Source organism: Drosophila kikkawai, chromosome 3L, assembly GCF_030179895.1.
Source record: "Drosophila kikkawai strain 14028-0561.14 chromosome 3L, DkikHiC1v2, whole genome shotgun sequence".
Taxonomy (NCBI): domain Eukaryota; kingdom Metazoa; phylum Arthropoda; class Insecta; order Diptera; family Drosophilidae; genus Drosophila; species Drosophila kikkawai.
In genome coordinates, this window is record NC_091730.1 from 5,075,420 (window position 1) to 5,098,165 (window position 22,746).

The 22,746-nt window shown below is 37.3% G+C and overlaps 1 protein-coding gene across 8 annotated transcripts; it reads left to right on the top strand.

The window, feature by feature from the left end:
• Positions 1–10: 10 nt before the first annotated feature.
• PAN3 (Poly(A) specific ribonuclease subunit PAN3) lies at positions 11–22,593 on the top strand. Of its 8 annotated transcripts, XM_017174264.3 has the most exons (14): positions 11–114; positions 2,217–2,647; positions 15,087–15,163; positions 16,460–16,552; positions 17,014–17,652; positions 17,717–18,194; positions 18,272–18,388; positions 18,866–18,986; positions 19,052–19,174; positions 19,241–19,370; positions 19,436–19,572; positions 19,636–19,827; positions 19,916–20,078; positions 20,138–22,593. In XM_017174264.3, exons 2-14 carry the CDS (start codon positions 2,614–2,616, stop codon positions 20,246–20,248), a joined length of 2,415 nt encoding a protein of 804 aa, XP_017029753.1. In that variant the 5' UTR covers positions 11–114; positions 2,217–2,613; the 3' UTR covers positions 20,249–22,593. The 8 variants fall into 8 exon arrangements, with proteins under 8 accessions (XP_017029753.1, XP_017029757.1, XP_070142222.1 ...); XM_017174268.3 differs by lacking the exon at positions 16,460–16,552 and having other exon boundaries at positions 12–114; XM_070286121.1 differs by lacking the exons at positions 11–114; positions 2,217–2,647 and adding an exon at positions 12,537–13,225.
• Positions 22,594–22,746: the final 153 nt, after the last annotated feature.

A 22,746-nucleotide genomic window follows, 5' to 3' on the forward strand; every position in this document is an offset into this window, starting at 1 on the left:
AAGCGGAAATGTGTGGAACTTTTTAATGCCAAAGCAAAATTTTCACCTGGTAACACTGATACACTCAATATTTGCGAGTGATATTTACGATGCGAGTAAAATTTAAGGAAATATGTAAGGATTAGTTATTGTTTCTGTCTAAAACTTGTACACAAACTGGTCAAAATGTCACCCGGGGAGTGTGCAATCACCTGGCGCCCTGTAAGTTGGGGCAAACTCGTAACCCCAGTGATTTTAGCCGCAAAAAAAAAACCGAGACGGCAAGTAAACGGCATTGTTTGTGGCGTTGTGTGTGTGGTGTTTGTGCCTGTGTGAGTGTCTGTGCAACAGCGGCAGAAATTAAACAAAAAAGAAACAGAAAAAAGGTGGTCAAAAATTATAATCTTTTTGTGTTTGTTAGCAAAGATATATACGGTATACAGTTTTTGCTTGGCGTTTACCTCTGCAAACGCACCTTTTGCCGAATTGCGTCTTAAAAACGAGAATTTGGTTGTGTGGAAAGTTGCGTTCATGCTTCGTTACTCCAATTAATAATCGTTAATCAATGCCGCACGAAGGCGAAAAGCGAGAGGAGAGAGCAATAAAGCGAAGTTTTGCGAATCCCTATTAAACAAATAAACCGATCGAAAACTAATCCAGCTGTTCTCACTCCATACTTATAAAAAAAAAACAAACGAGTAAAAATGTTCTCAGCATTTTCCCCTGCTTCTTCGTTTCGCTTTTCCTTCCTCCTTCGGTCCCTTTTCACCCCCCACCCCTTTGCAGCCCAGCTGTTTCGCGTTCCACAAATATGGCTGGAGTGTGGATGGCATTCTGGGGCTCCCACATTTCTCTATGTGGAATGCAACCTGTGGCCAGCTGTTGGGTCCTGTTGAACTCCCCCGATTTCCCACATGTGTGTGTGGTGTTTGCGTGTGCGTGTATGTGTGTATAACAACGCCAATTGCTAGGGCTTCGTGACATTATGTCCTGCTAAATATCCTGGCTACTTGGGCGCAGACGATTTTCCACCACTCCGAAAATACAGGGATTCCGTGTGTTGCACCACAGCTGGCAATTGTTGTTGTTATACCCTGGCAGTGGGTATAACAGTTGACGTACTAGAGGAGGCGCAGCAATTTTATATAAAAAAGAAATATTAACCCTTTTACTTTTATTTGAATTTCCAAATATTATTAAAATTATAATATTTTTTGTAAATCCTGTTACCTTTTCTTAATCGTTCAGCTTAAAAACCCCTAACTAAAATAACGAATTCATTATACATTTATTATAAAAAAAATCCATTCCGTAATATTTATTTACCTATTTTAATAATTTTCCTTTGATATGATAAATTTCCATAGTTTTGACATTTGAAAATCAAAACAATCTAATACAAAGAGCAGCAAGAAGGGTATTATAGTTTCGACTTTCCCGACGTCCTTTTAGGCTTGTTTTCATTTGATGGTGTGCGTCCACTGTTGTTGTTGTTTGTGGACTCCATTTGGCTTGGCTGTTGGATCTTCTTTGCGTTCCTTTCATTCGTGCAGCGCCGCGCTGTGTGTTTGTGTGTGTTTTTCTTATTTGCAAAATCGTTGAAAGTTAGTAAAACGTACCGTCTATATTATTTAAGTTAATCCCCCGCCGTTTACCTAGAAAATGTAGATATTTTAAGAAAGTAAACACCAGAAATTCGCTGGAAAACGTTCAGGCAGACAGATTTTCTTGGCAATATGTTGAAGCAGGTTCAGGCCTTTGTGACTGTGTTTGTGCTGTGTTGGTGGACATTAAATATAAAACTCTATAAATATGAAAAACTTCTTGTGAAAAGTGTATAAATCAGAGCGCAAAAAGAAATGGAAGGAGCTGTAAAACAAATATGCGCGCAATTGTGCCTGTATATGTGTAAAAAAGCGTCCCACACACCTACGCAGCAGCAGCACCCGTCCCACTCACTCCATTTAATGTGCTGTTGCTTTTTGGATTTCATTTTGTCGCCCTTTTTGCAAAAACAAACAGTGTACGCACAACAAATGTAAAAGAACTGTGTTTCCTTCACCGTTATATGTTTGGCCCACGCAATGCGTGCGTGTGAGTGTCAGTGACGGGTTATAAAGCGTGAGGGGGGTTACGAGTATAAAAAACATATTACAAATAAATAATTATTTCCTTTATATTTGTTATATATAGTGTACTAAATTCCCTTGTATTTTTCTCTTTTTCCCATTTCACAGTCGACGCGCCTCAATTGTTAATAACCTCATTTGCCCGAAAATGCATTTTAATCGCAAAGAACTGATAAAACTTTCGTAAAAAACTAAAAAAAAAAATACATAAATATATAATCGAAACGTACGATGTGAAAATGTGTAATGTGAATTTTAGAAGTTAAGCGCGGATTGTATGTATTATTTTAATTTTTTGTTTGAATATTTCCTACGTATTAATTAAAAAAAAAAACTGAAAAATCGAACAAAAAAATCGAAAAAAACCAAGAATAACAAAAAAAAAAAAGAATATACACGATTATACTTAGTGCACTTTATAAACGAAAACAAAAACAAAGTGTAAGCGAAACGGGCAAAGAAGAGATAAAAGAGGAACGGACGAAAGCGGGAGCGAGAGAGAAAAATGTCAACGTTCTTGAACAATTTCTTCCCGGCAGGTAAGTGTAGAAACAAAAACAATCCAAATCAAATGAAATCAAACACACAACAAACAAACACAGGAAAGGAGAGAGAAAAAAGCCAGCTGGTGGCATTTAATTGAAAGTCACCTTTGGCATATTTCATAAGCGTTCTCGCCCAGGGGGGTCAACCTGTAATTTAAACTGGACTTACTTTTTGTGGAAATGTTATTTTGTTTTACGATTCCATATTGTTTTTAATTTAAATATAATATTTTCATAGAGAATATTTAAGGAGAGGCTTTAAAATTGTCTCATTTATATTAGTTTTCTATTTATACTGCTCAAAGGATTTATAAAAGGTTTTTTTTTATTATTAATAGGATGGATAATTTAATTTGTAACAATAATTATTATTCTTAAAGAAGCGGGAATACAAGTCATATATAGATGTTAATTAAAGGATATATATATTTTTTTAAACATTTTTGTGGTATCACCTTTGGCCTATTCCTGGGTCATCCTGTAATTTAATTTTGTGTACACCTCGTTTTTGCTCTGCTACGGCATGTAAATTGAATTTTCCTTCTGAAGCGCATCTTGTCATTATTGGCAATTACGAGGACGTGACCAAGGAACAAAGCGGCGGAGCGAAGTGTAAGGGATAGAGGAGAGGATTCCGAGGAGGAGAGCTGAGATTCTCGACGTAATCAATCTACCCCGGGACCTGGCCTATCCGTTTCCCTTTAATTACGTGCATTCCTCGCTCTCCGATGCCATATCGATTATTGTTTTCCCTTGCTCTGCCTCCTTTAATACCTTATTCCTGGAAATTCTCAGATTCCCATTTTCTGAGCTCCTTGCAACCCCTCCAGGATCAGGAACAAGTTCCACACTTTGCAATCTCTTGCATTTTCTTTGTCCTTAAAAAAAATCCGAGAATAGAGAAATAGAGTGTAAAAAGAGAAGCAGCAAAAAGAAGGGAAACTCATACAGGTACGGCAGGAAAAACCACTTCCTCGGTTTCCCTGCTCTTTGCGAAAGTCAAAACAATAAGAAATTGAGGGAACTTGTGTGGCAAGAAACGAAACTGGAAATACCCTTTCAAGTGCATAGTTTTTTGTTGAAACATTGTTGAGACATTACACAAAGGTTTTTAAAAGATTATAAGAAGGATCTCTGTGTTTTTTTTGACGATTTCTTTTGATCACTAATTGGTGCCCAATATTAAAATTTAAAAAATTAAAAAACTAAAAATAATATTCCTGAAAAAATCCAACAAATAATCAATGAGCAATCATATATAAAACCATATCCTAAGCGAATAAATCTAAGCATTTAACCCTTTCGTGACGGCATTAACAACAATCGAAATGGCTGAGAATAAGCATTAAGAAGGGGGTTGAATGGGTTGACTGGATGCACTCTTTTAAACCAGTTTTGCTAAGCCCAAAATTCACCCGATCAACTCTTTTTGGTGGCGTCAAAACAACAGACACAGAAATAATAACAACAAAAAGAACAGCAACAAAATGTGGAAGAACAACCAGAACAACAACAACAATATCAACAATAGCAGCAGCAGCTCTCTTTTCAAGCCGAGGGCAACGGCAGCTGACGGGAAACACATTGACTCCACTCCACTCCACTCCTGGTGTCTACAGAATCGCGCCTGTTGACGGCAATGGCGAAGGCAACTTCTGGTGCAGCGTTGTCTGTAGGTGCACTGGGTTACCTGTTGATGGCCAGCGTTTTTCCTCCCCATTCTCCTCCTAGTGCTCCTCCACCTCCTCCTGCGACGTGCGTCTTCTTGTGTCCGTTCGTTCTGGTCGAGCGCAATTGAGAACTGGTTTCCCCGACTCGCTCCTTTTTGCTGCTGCACTCGCCTCTGAACTGTTTTGGGTTGGCTTTTGCGTAAACATGAGCTCCACAGCCGAAATTGGAGACCTTAAGATCTGGACTTTGACTCCTAAAAAAACCTTTTTGTCTCTAAAAAATAAAAAATAACCACCCGGTTAATGTTAGACAAGGAAAGGATAGTTCATCACTAACAAGGAAGAGCTCCTTTACACAGTAAAATCCCATAAAAAACCATTTTTTTAAATAGATAAAATACTCCACAGTCTGGCAGTATTAAAAAGCATTACTTAATGATTTGTTGCCATCGTTTTTAGCATTTTCCTTTAGTTGTTCGTGATATCAGAACGTTGGTTTCCACGGCAGAGCAACTGGTTCCCCGTATATGGTCATCTCTTTAATGGGAACTTCATACCAGCTGTTGTTCCAACGCATGATTTCGTCCATCTCTCGGGCTTTCAATCGCCAAACATTCAATTTGGGCTTTTGTTTACGGCCCATAAAACATAAAACAGAGAGAGAGAGTGGGAGTAAGAGGGAGGTGGAAAGCAACAAACAAAAGGAAAGCGTTCGGCGGTTGTGAACCGCTGTGCAAATATTTTCGCCCAACTTTATTGACGCTCCAAACTGAACTAAAAGCCCCCATAGAAGTGCCTCCACTCTATCCGCCTCGCGTTTTATTCATCTCTCTGCAAAAAACACACAGACAAGCTTAATTTTATTTTTGTCAACTTTTTTATTGTCTAACGATTGGTGAAAGGTTCTTGTTGTTATGCGACAAGTGCACGAAACATGAAAACTCTATCGAAAATATATACGCAACAAAAAATAACTATATATATATATATATATATTGATTTTATACTCAATTTTCATGTCTGTCGCGGCGCGGAGGAGGTGTCCTTTGTGGGCTTGTGTGCTGGTTCCCTACACTTTGTTTACAAAATTTCGTTGAAATTGCCTGCAAATAGCTTTTTCATCAAACTCAGTTCTTACAACATTCACTTTGTTTATGTCACTAAATTTAGCTATCTAGTTTATTTTTTATGGCGTCCTGGGGAATGGCGTTTTGGAAGGTCTTTATTGTTTAACTTTCTTAGTCAGTTTTTCTTTTAAAAACTGACTCATTGGGTAATTTATTGAGGCTCTATCAGCTATCTACAATCAACTCCAATGGTTTTGTGCTTAGCATAGGTCTTGAAATATAAACTTTTAAATGGAATTTTTTAGTTGGAACTTATGTTCATATATAATGAATATATTGACACCCTGAACAATAGATTAACTATAAAAGTTAAGGGTATATTTTGACACTGTAAACTATATCTTAACTATAAAAGTTAAGGGTTTATAACTAACAAGGACAAAGTTATAATTTTTGTAACTATTAGAAAATCTTTCAATGAGTTTATTTAATCGAAATACCTTCTTATTTAACAGATATTTTTACATTCATAGTAAAAGTTTAATTTTAAGAATAGCTTCCTTTTAATTAAGTTGCTCATCAAACCATGGCGGTAACCAATAAGAAAACCAAGGGCATTCCATTATGAAGCGTGAGTTCTTACTGTAACGAAACAAATTGTAAAACAATTACCAGTAGTTTGCAGCTTAAAAGCAATTTGCAGTTTGCAAATTACAGAGCTTGCATGCGGTTACCAAAAGATATAAGAATAAAGGGTTTTCCCACCGCGAGGAAAGTTCACATAATACCACGAGCAGTGACTTTGTAAAGTGGATTACGAAGTTACGATTTCTCTTGAAATCTCGCCAAGCGGATCACCCTTGGTTAGTAAGGGCAGCAGTGTTTTAGATGCAGTATATCCCATATCGGAATTAGCGCGATATTAGCGGGGGTTTTCCCTCTATCGTCGTCGCTTTGGCTTTGTGTTGTGGCTGCCCCATAATTTAATTATCGCGTTGCGAGCCACGGCGACGACGACGATGTTGCAGACAAGTTGTCGTCGCTAATGTGCCAGACTTGGCACTTTTGTTTTTGCTGCAGCTTTTAGTCTACATTTCGTTCTTATTATTTTTATTGTTTTTATTTCGTAGCTCAGCAAAGTATGCAACACATTTTTCCGTTGGCACGCACAAGTCTCTTACATACACACTGGCCTTTTCCCTGGCTTTCCACGCTTTTCTGTTGGCAAGCGGCTAATAATGACAACACCAGCCGTCCCTCCTCCTCTTGGTATTTTCTCTACCCCGTTTCACACGATTTGTCTATTTAATTTCGCATTCGCTATTTCGCCTTTTCGCTTGCCAAAAATCACTTTGTGCCCTTGGGCCGAAATGTGTTGTGCACACACATAGGCATTACTCATGCGACGGGGCGGTTTCTGGTTCTGGGTCTGGATCCTGGCTTTGTCCGCTTCCTCCATATTTTCCGTCCATTATAATGGGAAATAACCATATGCACAGAGGAAAATATAAGCGTGAAAATAGGAATTATAACATAAAAATTAACAAATTTAAATCCTTTTAATTTGCCATAAAAGATAGGCTAATTTTTTGGTTTTCTTAAGAAATTTATTATGATCAAACTTAATGGTTAATGTTGAGAGTTAATTAGAATCCTTTTCAGATCAAATTGTATTTAACAAATGTTATATTTTTCTATAAATTTTGTTTTTTTGTGTATTCCGGAACCATTCCCTTTACGATTTATCTCGTAAATATGCCACTGGGCCTGGGCCCACAGTCTAGTGGCCATAAAGCAATTTGGCCAAGTGCGTGGCCCGGACACGTGCCGAATCTGAACAATATGGCAATCCGGCCACGGGCAACGGGACTAAAGAAGCGAATGTCGGCCAGTTTTATTGGCTTTAGTTGGTCGGTGTCATTATCTGAACCCATGCTGGTCCGACAGCAACACGGATTTCCGCTGGTCTACACATGCAAATGGAGGAAAGCTCTTGTTCTTGGCAGGATATGAATTTGGCTTAAATCAGATTTGATTTTTTCCCTCAGCTTGAGCCATATGTGGTGGAAAAATGAAAAAGAATAGCCTTAAGACTTGGTAGTTTCTTGTAAAACAGAATCTAGTAAACCTTAAGAAGATATAGGTATCCATGTATTATAATTTTTAAAGGGCTTTCAGGTATTGTGAATTATTTTCAATATTTCATATATTTTAAGCAATGCTTTGGATACTTTTTCAAAGGATTTTAAAACACATCGAATGCATTTGGTATAAATTAAACTTTATTATGGTTTGTTTATTAGGAATTATTCCCTTCCAAAATATAATACTTGAAGCTAAAACTAATTTAGTGATAAACTGATAATTATCAAATTAAATTACTTCTTAATATATAGTATAATTAACTTATCAGAGAGGCGCTTATCTTGGCTATATTTTTTTCCCCATCTTTTTCCCCATTTTCAATTGCCATTCCATTATCAAAATCACCCTTTCCCCTCTCTTTTCCTCACTGGGCATATTCGTAGACATTATCTGTGTCTGCCAACGTCCAGTGCTTCAAAAACTGTATTATCACGCGGTCGCAACGTTTGTCGTTGTTGCGCCTGGCTGTTTGCTTTTGCACTTTGCTTCGTTGTTTTTGTATTGAGAGATGTTTGTGTTTTTGTTTTTTATTTTCCTTCCTCGCTCTCTCTATCTCTCTATCTCTCTCTCTCTGTTTCTGTGTTTCTCGCTGTTCGCCGCCTTGCACACCTTTCGGTGTTTCTTGTTAGTCACTCTTTGTCACTCACCGCGAACGTTGGCGAACGGCGCCGCGCGTTTTTAATCGCTGAACCAACTAAACAACAAACACACGCCCCTTTTTGCACCCACGCCTCTGGAATTATCATAAACGAGTGCTGTCGGTGTGTGGCTGTGTCTTGGCTGTGTCTGTGTGCAAGTGAGTGTTTCCCTGTGTGAGTGTGTAAGTGGAGGTCTTAACGGTAAACAGGCTGGAAAAGTGGAGCGATAATAAAGAAAACGAAAAAAAAAAACAAACAGTTGAGAATCGGAATATAATGCGTGACATGTGTTAACCCCCAACAAGGTAAAGTGTTGTTGTTGCCAGGGGCGGAGACCGAACAATATTACTAGGGGACTTTAAGGAAATAAATTATTAAAGCTTCTGAGAAAGCATTAACAAACTACAAAATAATGTAACATTTTTGCATATAATTATTTTCCCATAACAATTATCTGCCCTTAGCCCAGAAAAAAAAATCACCAAAAAACCCCCCCCCCACTACTGGTTTGTTCTGCCGTCAATCAGACGAGGGCATCAATCAAATGCTGACTCTGAAACTGAGACACACAAAGAAGAATCAGCAAAAGACACAAATAGAGAGAGAAAGAGGGAAGACACGAAGAACTTTCACAAAGTGCTGTCGTCGCCTCGGCTTTGTTTCTACAGTTCAACTTCTATATAGCTCGAAAGTTCTGTATTATTAAATTGTTTATATGCGACAGATACAGATATTTTTGTGGAAAATCTTTAAAGACATTTTTTATTTAATACCTGAAATTACATAACTCAAGAAGAGATTTTAAATATTGTTATAAAGGAATTTTTAAACTCATAAACAAATATTCTCTTCACAAAACCATTTAATTTGTTTTTAAAAACAACTGTCTTGATTAAAAATATTGACATTATTTTTTTTCAATGTGTCAAAAGTATATTGAAGTTTGACTGTAGAAAGAGGGAGCTTCGTCTGTTGAATATCATTTTGCGGCTCGACCCGCTTCACATTTACAACTTCCGCTACTGGTCACCCTTTCTTCCTCCCATTCCCCCTACCCCACCATATTTTTTTCCTTTTCTTTGTCAACTCAATGGCCGCATTTCGAAAATTTAAAACTTCGCGCTGTTGAAATCGCATGCATACGAAAATGAATACGAGCGGCGAATAAATAAAATAAAGAGCGCGTAGGCTTAATTTCATGTGTACATATTTACACACAATTTACATTTTCGGACGGTTTCGGGGCTTGAGTTTGAGTTTTCGCTTTCGCAATTGTTTTGTGTGCTGCCCAGTGTCTGTTGGCTTATCCCCATCCATGAAAACCAGGCCCCCCCTTTCGATGACCTCCCCGCTTGAATCGCTTGCACAGCTGTTCGGCTCGAGCGTCTATGATTGAAAGCAGCTGTTGTTGCTTGGCAAAAAATTGGGTCAAACTGTTGCTCAGTGGTGGCTCAGTGTTACCGCGTTGCGGCGTTGCTGTTGCCACTGGCACAAAACCAACCAAACTTGTCTGTTGTGTTGGCCAACAACAAAGCAAAGGCAAAAGCAACAGCAGCAGCCGCAGCAGCCCGATATCAAGCTCAGATTGCGATCAGCAGTAAAAAACGATTGACAAGCGGTTTACGGTTCTGTTGGCCAAGTTTAGAGATGGAGAGACAGGCACTCGATGGCCAAAGAGAACAGCCAACAGAAGCCGGCAGAAGAGTAATCGCCATAATTGGCGGTGGTTCCCACCAAGACTATTAATAGGTTGGTTATTAGATAAATGAATTTAAAATAAGTAAAATATTTTAAAAACAAAACGATTTTTAGGGATATGTAAAAATCTGTATTTAATCGTTAGATAAAGATTATTGAATGTTTAGATCGTTGATTTGCAGCTCCATTAGTTTATTTTTCAAATTTTTTAATACGAAAATCCACTTTTAATATTGCACTAAAGTCATAAGCATGTTAGTATTTATCTTTCAATTAGTACGTCCAATATACATATGGCTTAAATAAATCATAAAAGTTCAAAGTTCAAGCTCATAAAATATGTTTTATCTAGCCTTAGCATCGGTCGTTTAAAGTCACTTTTCAAAATCAAAAGTATTATTATTAATTTATCTTGCTAAATTTAAATACCTTAGAAAAGATTGATAGTTAATAGGTTTGCATACCAAAAATACCTAGTGCTACATAGGCACTTAATATTAGTAAATATTATCTCGAATTGTTTAAACGAATCTCACAAGCAAAGTTAAGCTCAAAGTTCAAGCTCATTGAACATTAGTAACCAGTTTTGTTGACTAAAATCAGATAGAGTAATGAAATAAAGCCTGCCATGAAGTCATTTTATTCATTGTGTTTAAGCGAACTTAATCAGTTATTTAATATATCGATTGTTCTGTAATTGTGGCCAAGTTTGCTGCTAATAAATTGCTTTTAGCTTCTGTAATCAGTTATTACAAAATTAAGTGATTTGCCAGGTGATGTAATTGTTTTCCCAGTTATTACATGAATTTCATTTTGTAAAGCTTAAAGCAAGCAACAAATAGGGTTTAATTTTACAACTAGTGTTATATTTTTGTACTTCGTATTATTATTTATTTATTTTACTCTTTAAATCTTAAAAGCAGTTATCTGTCTTTAGCTTTTTGATATTTATTTAATCTTTTTGCTTTTGTTTTACTGGCTACTGCTATTCATATATTTATTTTTAATTACTTAATACATTGCTTAGATTTATGGGCTCGTGGCTAGTAACATTTTAGGTAAAGCTGTCAAAATCTTATCTTCTCTTATCTTTAAGCTGAAAATCTTCTCTTATCTTTAAGCTGAAAATGAAAAGTGTGCTGTAACCGGCGATCGTTAGTTGTTGTTGCCGTCCAACTTTTGTTCCTATCAATATCGTGTGATCTTTAGCTTTTAATACATAATGTGGTCCGATCTATGTATGTAAGTTTGTTGAGTTACAGCCCTTATGTGTAATATATAGGTGTTCGCCTCTATATATATACATATAGTAGAGATACACCCGCCTGTTGGTCGTTGGTGCCTGACTGCGGTTAGGCTGATAATGAATTATTATTACACTGACAGCGCTTTGCATGCCATGGCGCGATGGCCACGTGTGGGCCATACGCTCCCTCCCGCCGCCAATGTGAACTTATCAGATGATCGCTTATAATAATAATAATGCCTGACCATAATTAGATCCGCAAAAAACTCGTTTCGGCAATCATGATGGGGCAAACAACAAACACATGATCGCACAATCAGAGTGCAATTCTCCCTGCTGATCGTTTGGAATAAATGGGGGTCATTGGAATCGAAGTCGGCATCGGAATCGGAATGGTAGGGCCTCTCAAACTGTGCACACTTCGCAGTGCTGTAAGAGAAATAAAATAAACAAACAAAGCGAATGGATTTTCATTGTTCTTTGCCTGCTTAGCTTGAACTTTCCCACCTACAGTGGAAATTGTGAAAAAATATCAATGTATTCTGAAAATTATTTCGATTAAAATATAAAATAATATTTTAAAAACATGGTTGGGATCAGAACTTTTGCTTTGGAGCCTAACAACAATCTTCTTTGTTGTCTTTAAGTTCCAAACCTATTGTAGTACTTGGGTTTTATTTTGTTACAAAAATGTAGAATGCCAGTTCCAAAATATCCCTTATTCATAGAATTGTTGAAAGCATTAAAATTGGTATTAAACCCTTAATTGGTATAACATGAATTTGGCTTTTAGAGGCTTGACTGTTGGTGCAGCAAAATCAACACCAACAACACTGCACTGATGGCCACATATTTACAGTTAATCGAGCTGGCGAGCAAGCAAGACTCACACCACAACACACCACACCACATCGCACTACGCCACACGCCCACTTTGTCTTCGCCGCTCGTCTGTCATCGTCACACAGTTTGAGCAGCACTGTGGGGCTAGCACTCGCTCTCAGTCTTGCTCTTGAGAGCTGCACAGTGGGACAAATAGTCATGTCTAGACTAGAATTAAAATGTAGAATTATTTTTTTTTTATTAATTTATATATTTATATAAATTTTTTTATATTAATTTTTTTTACATAAATTTTATTTTATAAATTTTTTTTATAATTTTTTTTATAATTTTTTTATATTAAATATGTTTTATAGTTCAAATTTATATTTTGAGTGCATTTCTATATACCTTATTTTTTTTCTTTTTAATATTTTTAATATTTTTAATCAGATTCTTTGACATTCCTCCCACTGTGCTATGGGGCCCGCTCTGCATTCGCTTTTCCCCAATCGCTTGTCCCATTCCCATTCCGATTCCGGCTGCCGTTTTCAGTTGAGAGAACGCTGCTCTGCCGCTTGGTTGGTGGGGTTCGTCGTGGCTCGTGATTTGCTTGTCCGTGGTTCGTGGCGCGATCTATGGTGGGTCTCCCCGTCTCCGATCCAAACCGATACTAACCGATCTGAACCGATCCCCCGCTTGAATATGCATTACACTTAATGCTCAGATAGCGCGAAATATAAAGACAACAAAATGACGGAGTGAGCGTTACATGCGGTTAGCAGCAGCTACATATACGAAACGAACCGCTCTGCCACATCTACATATTCGCTTTACGTGACGTAACAGAGTACTTTTTGTTATTGTTTGGCCTGCTCCCCAAACGTGTGACTATATATACGTATAAATATAATACATATATACGTTTTCATGAACGCGTTCGTGATCTTTGAAGCAAAACAAAGCCAAAGCCAAAAACCGAAGCAATTTCACCGCGGCGAAAAGCAACATAAGGCAAACCAGCCCAATAATCATTGGTTTTTCTATACATAATACCATTCACGTCGAACTTGATCATGTAAAGCCCGTGAAATATAGACATATAGCGGCTATATAGTGTTTATTTTCACCCGATGTCATGCCAACAAATGAAATTCAGTGGTTTATAATTAATGTAAATGTAAATGAAAATATAAATGCGAATGTAAAGTAAAAAAACAAACGACTAACTGTGGGTTCGTTCTCAGCGGTTCTAAAGGCACTTGTGTGTCGTCGGTCATGTCCAAGTAAGTTGGAAAAACACCTGTTTGTGGCTCTCAAACTGTTGCTACACAGGTAACAGGTTATCGCCCACCCTGTCTCTGGCGTTCTCTCTCCTCCTCTGCTTCTCGTAATTACTCTGGTGAATAAAAACAAATAATAACGCGCAGCACACTCACATAACATAACAATTATCATTAAAATAGGCATTCAATTAAAACGTTTTGCGTTCGTTCTGTGTTCTTGTTCTTGTATTTGTTTTCAAATTTAAAGGCAAATAAATAAAATCGGGCTACAAAATATTACTTATATGGAAACGGCTTCATAAACAACCACAGTGGGCCGAAATTAAATGAATTTGTTGCTTAGTAAACAGATTTTGGTGGGGTGTTCTTGGGTGTTCTTAAAAATTAATTAATGATATTCTTGGCATTTATTCTTTGGAAATTAAGAAGGAGTTTTATTTATAATCTGTGGATACTGATAAAGAATATTTATAATATTTTCAGATAATTGTTCCTAAAGGAAATCCTTTCTTTTTTATAATTTACGTGTCTCAAATACAAAATAAATCAATTTAGTCACGTTAAAAAAAAAAAAACATAAGGAATTTATATAAAATTTTAATACCACAAAAGTATTAAAAAAGTGTATTACTAATTGTTCCTTTACAATAAATAGAAGAGTATCCTATGGCTTATTCAGTCACCAATTCAAATAAAATTTTTAATTACCTTTTAGTTAGAATAGAAAAATAATGAAATAATGTTATCACAAAAATTGTATAATAAATTTAAATATATTATATAGGTTGCCAAGAGAGTGCTCTATTAATTTTTAATTCTTGGAATATTAAACATATATATTAAAAATATGGAATAAACCCATAGCTTTACTCTTACCTACTTAAAATTCAATCAATAAATAAATAAGCTCTTGACTTTTACCTCTCTCTACCCGAAATTGCACGAAAAGCGAATAATACAACCTGCTCCATATAAATATAAAAAGTTTACGTACGTACAACGAACGGGTATCTGTGGGGTGTATATAAGTATACAGAATTCAAGGCCAATATCACTTGTTTTCACTTGAGGCATTGGCCCCGTACCCCGAAATTGATGCAAAAACAAATGTTTTGCTTTTATAATTACATTTTATTTTTGTTGTTTTTGTTTTTATTGTTTCACTTTCACAAAGTCGCCTTAGCGAAATGAAAAATTCAGAGTCCGCTTAGCATTGATTCAACTCTCGAATATCCGTTCAAAATTTATAGAAAGAAATAAAGCGAGAGGAGGATAGATACTTTTAAGCATAAGAACGTTTGATTCGTCATGACGCCGCTGCTTCCGACTTGTCTATACAGCAGAAAGGTATAGTGATTAACACCAGAGACATAGTATCTGCTGAGCCACAAAATCGGATCGTATATAGTATATATATTTTTTTTTGGTGAAACTTGTGAGATACAAATTCAAAAAAGACCTGTCAGCTGCCTGTAGGAACCGACGCCTATATAGTAGTTCTTGTTGTTTACCGCTGAAATTGCGTCTTTAACTTTGACTGGGAACCTCGGCAACAACAAAAAATGAAGCAGAATTAGAAGCGGTCTATCTATATATGTTTATATTGCGCATACTCCAAAAATGCTAGGCCTCCTCCTATCGCAACGATAACTGTGGAAAATAACAAAAATATAAAAAAAAGAGGAAATAACAACAGAAGAGAGAAATATAACACACAGGCGGAATATTTTGATGGGGTAGGCAGGCTTATCGATGGCACACCAAGTATTTCTGTTGATGTTTGTTTAATTGATTTCTAATCAATTATCATCATATGTCTGTGTGTAGTAATGCCAAGCTTTCCCCTCTCTCCCCTTTCCAGATACGGCTGCTATGGATCCAATTTTCTTCTCGCAAACGAATGGTATACCGTCAGAGAGTAAACTCGCAACATATATGGTAAGTTTTGATTTCCTTATCCTTCTTTCCAAGTAATCAGAGTCCCCTGAGACCTCCAGTACTGGGCCCCTAGATATTCATATTGTTATCACACAGCATTTGAAAAACAACCTTAAGTTTTAATAATTTTATTAACCGGAAGAAAAACAGCTGCTTACCATGCTTATACCCCCAAAAGTTAACAGCTGGCCACGTTTGCTCAAGTATTTTTAATTATGCTTTATTTGTTTTCACTCAATTTGCTTCGAAACATTTCAATTTCAACGCTCAGCCGCACATAATATACACTTGACCGACTTTTTGGTTTTATTATTTTAGGAACCACACACAACAAACTGCCATATAAAGTCGGTGTGTTGTGTGTGTGTGTGTGTTTGCACACGTTAAATATCAATTTGTGTTTATGCATGGATTTTTTATTCGCTCCCAGGGGTGTGCAAAAGTCCATGCATATAAACTGGAAAAGCTCTGTAGCATTATTAACAATAAAATATTTAAGTGGAGGCCATTGTATTAGCTGCTGCCGCTGCAAAATTGCTTTGGAAGTGTGCTAATGGTAAAAATATATGGAATTTAATTGCATTCTGCGTGTATTTTACGCTCGAAATGCATTTAAATAATTTAAAGATCAGCAAATCCAATGGAGTAGAGCAAAGCAATGAGAATGTGGCTTGAAATACCAACAAAAATTATTAAGCAAATTAGGTAAAGGGAATTTTTATATTGCTTATTTATAGGAAGAACTGAAATATTTTGTAGGGAGTTATTTTATTTTATTTAAATATTTTATTAAAATAAACTAGAAAGGAACTAGCATCGGCAAGTCAAACAAGGCTAGAAAGACGCGTCTATTAGTACTGATCAAGAATATATATATTTTAAGGGTCGGAAATGACTCCTTTTACTGCCTTTTACTGCCTTTTACAATAAATAAATATAATAGAAAAATAAAATATAGCTTAGTAAAGAACATAACGTTCTCACCTAGCCCTGCAATGTCTGATATTTCAGATAAGATAGTAAATACATAGAAAAAACATACACAATATCTAACTCACTTGGGAAACTACAAAAACAAAAACTCCAATTTCAACAAACCCTGTTACTACACACCTGCCTTCTTTTGTTGCTATTCCTCTACAGTCAATATCTATAACTCTAAATGAACTCTACTTATTATTTTCCCTAACTGAACATATCTCCCCTTTTCTATCTCTCATTCTTCTCTATTTTGTATTTCTCTGACTTTCCGAACTCTCCAAATCTGAACTGATTTTTGGTGTCTTCATATCTCAGAATCGACAGAATGTCGCCACACCGAGCGGTTATGGGCTGAATAACGGGTTCTCACTACTTAATTTGGATTCGCCCTTAAATAAAAAGTCCCAGGTAAAGCCGAAAATATCTGGTTGCCCCCTCTAACCAACCAACAATCCCCCCCGTTCTGTCTGTGATCTGTGACATTCAGAGATAATGTTCTAGAATTGTATATGTACATGCTTCAGTAGAGGTTTTAGTATACTCCTTCGGGTTTTTATATAGAGATATTTTATAGTGTTTGTATGTTAAAAGTAGAAGTACTTAAAAGTAGTAATTTTGTATTACCAAAAATGTATAAAAGTAAGTTTTTTATTATATTTATGTGTGTGTTTTTATTGTAGTGTTTGGCAAAATCTAGCGAAATGTGATTCTTAAAGGGAGTTATTTATATTATTAAAGTTGAAAAACTATCTTAAACTCATAGTTTAATGTTAAATCCCCTTTCGCTAACTCTTGCCTAATAAATAATCTAAAGTCTTAAGCTTTTAAAATCCCTACTTTAATCCTTTAATCAAATGTATTCCCCACAGGTCACGCCGCAGTCGCCCGAGTTCATTCCAACGCGCATTAATTCGTCGCCCAACTTTTACGCACCATATCACAACGCGCCCATGCAATTGAGTAATGGGCTCAGTGGCGTCAATGGGTTAACAGCCGCTGCAGCAGCAGCAGCAGCCGCAGCAGCAGCAGCAGCCGCCGCAGCGTCCGCCTCAGTGCCCTCATCCACGTCGTCAGTGTCTGCCGCCTCCTCCGTGACCATTAGCAAAACGGCCAACGGCGGTGCCTCCATGCTTTCCCTGCAAAAGACCGCCTCTATTGCCACTGTCAACATCGCACAACAACAACAGCAGCAGCAGCAACAGCAGTCGCAGCATCCCCAGAAACAGCAACAGCAGCAGCCGCCACTACAGGTGGGCGGTGGAGCAGTGTCGGCTGTCTCTGCCCCCATAGCAATAAGTGGCGCTCCACCGAATCCCGCCGCTGCTCCCTTTGTTAGCAGCATGTCCGCCCAGACACCGCTGAAGGGTCGTGGTGCAATGCTACGCCAGGAATCACCCACGGCGGCCATGCTGGCGGGCGGTGGTCCGGGCGAAAAGTCGCCACCGCATGGTATGACGCCGCACGGAGCCTCACCCATACCCACAACGCTGCCCACGAGCGTCCATCAGGTTGGTGTTGTGTGTGATCTTTCCTTTTGAAGAATGCTTCTTATGCTTCCTATAAATTATACAGGAGAATGTTGGCGGCACCATCTACTTCTATCCAACTGCCAACGCACAGAATAGCCAGCCCGTTGTCAATTCCGTGGTGGTGGACACAACGCATCCCGCCCACCATGGCGTCAGTGCTGTGGCGCCAATGAGCGCCGTTGGCGGTGTTCCATCAACGCTCATGTACACGGGCCATGTATATCCGGGACCGGCATCCAATGTGATCACGCTGCAACCGAAGACGCAATTGGAATCGGCCTTCTTTATACCGGATGAGATGCGTACCGAAATCCTTGCCCGCAACGAGATCTCCAATTTGATTATGGATGCAGCGGAGGCGGCACAGCATGCCCTGCCCATGGAGGTGGACAACTATCATGCTTTGTATCCTCTAGAACCGCCGGCGCAGCCGATGCATGCCAAGCTAACGCTACCCGCCAGCACGTACCGGGCCACGCACAATACGACGGGCTACAAGTACTGCCTGCGAAGGTTACACGGTGAGCACATGTCACCTTTTAAATATATTTTTTCTGTTATTTAAATAAACTAATTGAAAATTTTCTGTGTTTATTAGGGTTCCGTCTGCAGTCGACCAAGTGCATGACGCTGGTGGAGATGTGGAAGAAGCTGCAGCACACGAATGTGGTACAATTGCGTGAGGTTTTCACGACGAAAGCATTTGGTGATAACTGTAAGTGTTTTTGAGGGAAAGGTGATGGTGGGTTGGGTCATTAGTGTATGTGTTATAAATGTTTCTCCTGGGAGTAAGCAGAGAAATTATAAATATAGAGTTTTTGGCAAGGTATTGACTTTGAAACTAATTGTAAAAATGATGAAGGAAGTCTTATTGAAGGTTGTGTTTAAAAATAGCTCAAATTGAATTTGCTAATCAAAGAATAATAATCAGGAAACTAATAAAACATCTATTGTTTTGCTTGTCAAAACTGATTACGATAACTGATTCAGCTATTTGCTATTTATGGCTTCAAATAACATCGGCTATCTTACCAAGGCATTATCATGAATTATTTTAAATTATCAAAAAAAGATAATAAAAAAAAAAAAAAATAAATTCTAAGCTCTTAAGATTTACGGGAGTTAAGTTCATTATAACTAAGATGCAACCCTATAACCAAGTCAATAATGTTTAAACCTCTTCCCTTTACAGCTTTAGTATTAGTGTACGACTATTATCCCGGCTCACAAACATTGCTGGCCAAATACTTTACACCGGCGCCAGAGACCAATGGTTACACAGATCCATTCCAAGGCGAAGCACGCCCCTTCAGGTGGGTTTTTCTCAAACTTAACACATACAGATCGTATGATATAACATATTCCTTAATTCCCACAGTCATAAGAGCAACATGCAGCGAACTAGCAATGGACCTTTGCTGCCGGAGGCCACCATCTGGTCGATAATTATGCAGCTAACCGCTGGCCTAAGGGCTATACATCAGGCGGGTTTAGCTTGCAAGTAAGTGAAAGCCCAGGCCTTGATTTTTCATATAATTAATAATGAAATTAACCTATTTTTGTATAGGGTTCTGGATCCCACAAAGATCATAGTGACGGGCAAGCGTGTTAGGTTTAGCTCCTGCTGCATCTCAGACATTACGCAATTCGATCCAAATGCGGCCAATCCTTTGGCTTTGGTCAACATGCATCAGCAGGTAAGCAAAGAATTTTAATTTATTTATTTAAAATTATTAATAATATTTAATTTTCCATTTCTTAGGACGATCTAACTGCTTTGGGTCGCTTAGTATTAGCTCTGGCCTGCCGCTGCCTCCAATCCGTGCAACGCGACAATGTCCAGTCGAGCATCGACATGGTCACGCGAAACTACTCCACCGATCTGCGTAACTTTATAGTGTAAGCTGTGATATCTAGCTCTCTTTAATTTATTTTCTATTAATAATTTTTCTCTGCTCATAGTTACCTCTTCACCACGAATAACCGTCGTTCGGTTACCGATCTAATGCCAATGATTGGTGCCCGCTTTTATACGCAACTGGATGCGCTCCAGAGTCAGATCGATATGCAGGAGGACGAGCTGGCCAAGGAGATGGAGAATGGGCGGTTGTATCGCATTTTGGTCAAACTAAACAGCATCAATGAGCGACCCGAGTAAGTTAAAGTAGCTAAAATGTCTTGGCTTTTAAGGAAGAAATTCTTTACACTCTGTTTTTTTTTCATAAATATTATTTCCCTACAGCTTCAATTTGGACTGCACTTGGTCCGAGACTGGTGATAGATACATGTTGAAATTATTCCGTGATTATTTATTCCATTCCGTCACTGAGGATGGCCGGCCCTGGCTAGATCACGCACATATTGTCCAATGCCTCAACAAGCTGGACGCTGGCTCCATAGAGCGCGTAAGTAAACTCGGAAAATACTATATATTGGGGAATCTCCGCTGACACATTCTTACCAGGTGCAACTGATGTCACGCGACGAGCAATCGGTACTCATTGTCTCCTATGCTGAACTCAAGAATTGTCTGGAGAACGCCTTCTCCGAACTGATGTCAAGTGCGGCCAACTGAGAGAGCATCTCGGCGGGAAGCAGGAAACTAGAAACACGCGCAGCTCACTTAGCCACCACCTCCTCCTACGACCACTGAGAGAGCGACTACGATTAAAAAGAGGAAACGGATTAGCGTTTAAGCGAAACATTCATTACGACTAAGAAGACATTTGAGAACCATTAAACAAGAGTAAAAGTACGAAAACTGTATATTGTTAAGCCCAAAAAACCGAAAAAGAAAAGTAAAACAAAAGCAAAAGCTAAAAAAAATAAAAAAAAAAAAAGCAGATGAAAAACTGATATCCAATGTTAATGTTAGATCTTAACTACATTTTAGGCATTTAAAAGCAAAACAAAAAAAGAAGCAACAACCACAAAAAAATAAACCAGCAACAACAAGAAAAAGCAACTCAAAAACCAACTTTTTGAAAACGAAATCTCTCCAAAAACAAAAGAAAAAAATCATAAAAAATGTAAACAATATAAAAACAAAAGCAAAACACAGAAACTTAAAAGCAAGAAAAAAAATTTGAAAAATTTGTTAAAAAAAAGGAAAAGGAAAAAACGCATAAAAAATGGGAAAAAGAAATCACATGGATCTATTTTTACAGAGCTAAGAGAAAATGTAAGAGAGAGAAGGAGAGAAAGGAAGAGAGGATGAAAGTATTTATAAAATATGTATTAAAAAATCGAAAAAGAAAAAAATTGTAAAATTTTGCAAAACAATAAATATGTGTAATAACTGTAATGACAAAAAAACAAGGCAGCAAAATCGTTGAGCAAACAACAAAAAAAGGATCGAGAAATTCAAGTGCAGATGTAGATGGACTAAGGACTAATAAGGATTATGTAAGAACGTGAACAAGGAACCACATCAAATGTTTATAAAGCATGTCGTGACAATGATCGCCTGCCTCTCTTCTCCCCTACAAACAAAACAAACAGAAAATTAAAAAAAAAAAACGAAACGAAACGATAGAAGGAAAACGGAGAAAGCTGAAGGTAAAGCGGACGTAGATGGGCAGGAGAAGAAGAACAACAACAACAGCAACCGAGAAACGTTTTTTATTTTTCAACTGTGTATTTTTTATAGCAAAATATTTTAAAAACGAAAAACAAACAAAAATTAAAAAAGAGAAAAACCAAAAATGAAACACAAACAAATTTTCTAAATACAATTTAAAAAGTTTACAAAAAGAAACCAAAAGAAAAACAAAACGAAAATGTGAAACTATGTATTTGTAAAGAGAAAAAGAAATGTAAAATGTTGGTTCATGGAACACACGAAGGACGACGCACAGCTGCAGCGCGGCTCTCGAAAGTAAAGTCCAAACCGCTAAAGCAACTGAAAAAGTCTAGGCCACAGCGTGATATGTACATAGACATCCATTTTTGAAAGAGAGTCTTCGGCAGACACACTCGAAACACAGACACACACACACGCCAGGCATTCTGCATATTCGAACTATTTTGCGTTGGTCCATATTATATAGGCATATATAGTATGCAGAATGTGTAGTATTTATGGCCAAGCATGCGCTGAAACATCCGAGTACAATATTTTGCTAAGGAAAGTCTGTCTCTATAGTTGTAAACTAAAAACAAAACACTCCTCAACTCTAACTAAACTCAACTCGACTCCCTGCAACTTCCATAACTTCCGCCACCAAATGCTATACGTATATCCTGTTCCCATCCGGAAGTCGCGTTGCTGCATATCACCCAGTCGAAATCGAAAAAAAGGCTTCAACTACTCCGCACCACCACCAGAAATCACTTGAAATTGAAAACAAAAGAAGAAACAACTTTTTAATACATAATTAAGTACAACTTGATTTCGAGATTGATTGATATCATTTTCTGTTGCTCCAACGAAGGGAATGGGAAACAAGAAGGTGTGAAACGAACGAAATTTTAAGGATCAAATTTATTATAATTATCCCCCTCTAGACAAAAAACAGTCTGTAATTTTCGGTAATTCTATCCTAAGTGTTATTCAAATCAGTAGTAGATTATGATGTTGCTGTGTGGTTCGTTTACCAGTTCTTAGTGTGATTTATCCAAATTTTTTTGTAACCCGTTGAGTTGCTCCTCGAATGTTATTTACACAAACAAAATTTTTGCAATATTTTTTCTTGATTATTTGTTTTACAACTTTTATATGCTTTATTCTCTCTACCCGTTTTTTGGTCAAGATTACTATTGCGTACTTTATTTTTAAATTATTGTGTACATCAACGTAAGACTAATTATTTAATTAAAAAACGAGATACGAGTAAAAATGATATAAAAAAAACACAAAATGTAAAAAAAAACAAACAACTTTTTGAGAAAACCAATAAAAAAAATCATAAAATTTTTAAATCAAGTGTTTTTCTTTGGGGGTTTGTGGGTGGGTTTCTTTTTATTTTTATTAGTATTAATTTTAAACATTTACTTTAAAAACCTTCTGTAATTTACCTTCATATATGTTTTTAAATTGAACAAAACGCTAAAATCGAAATATATTTCCGTTGT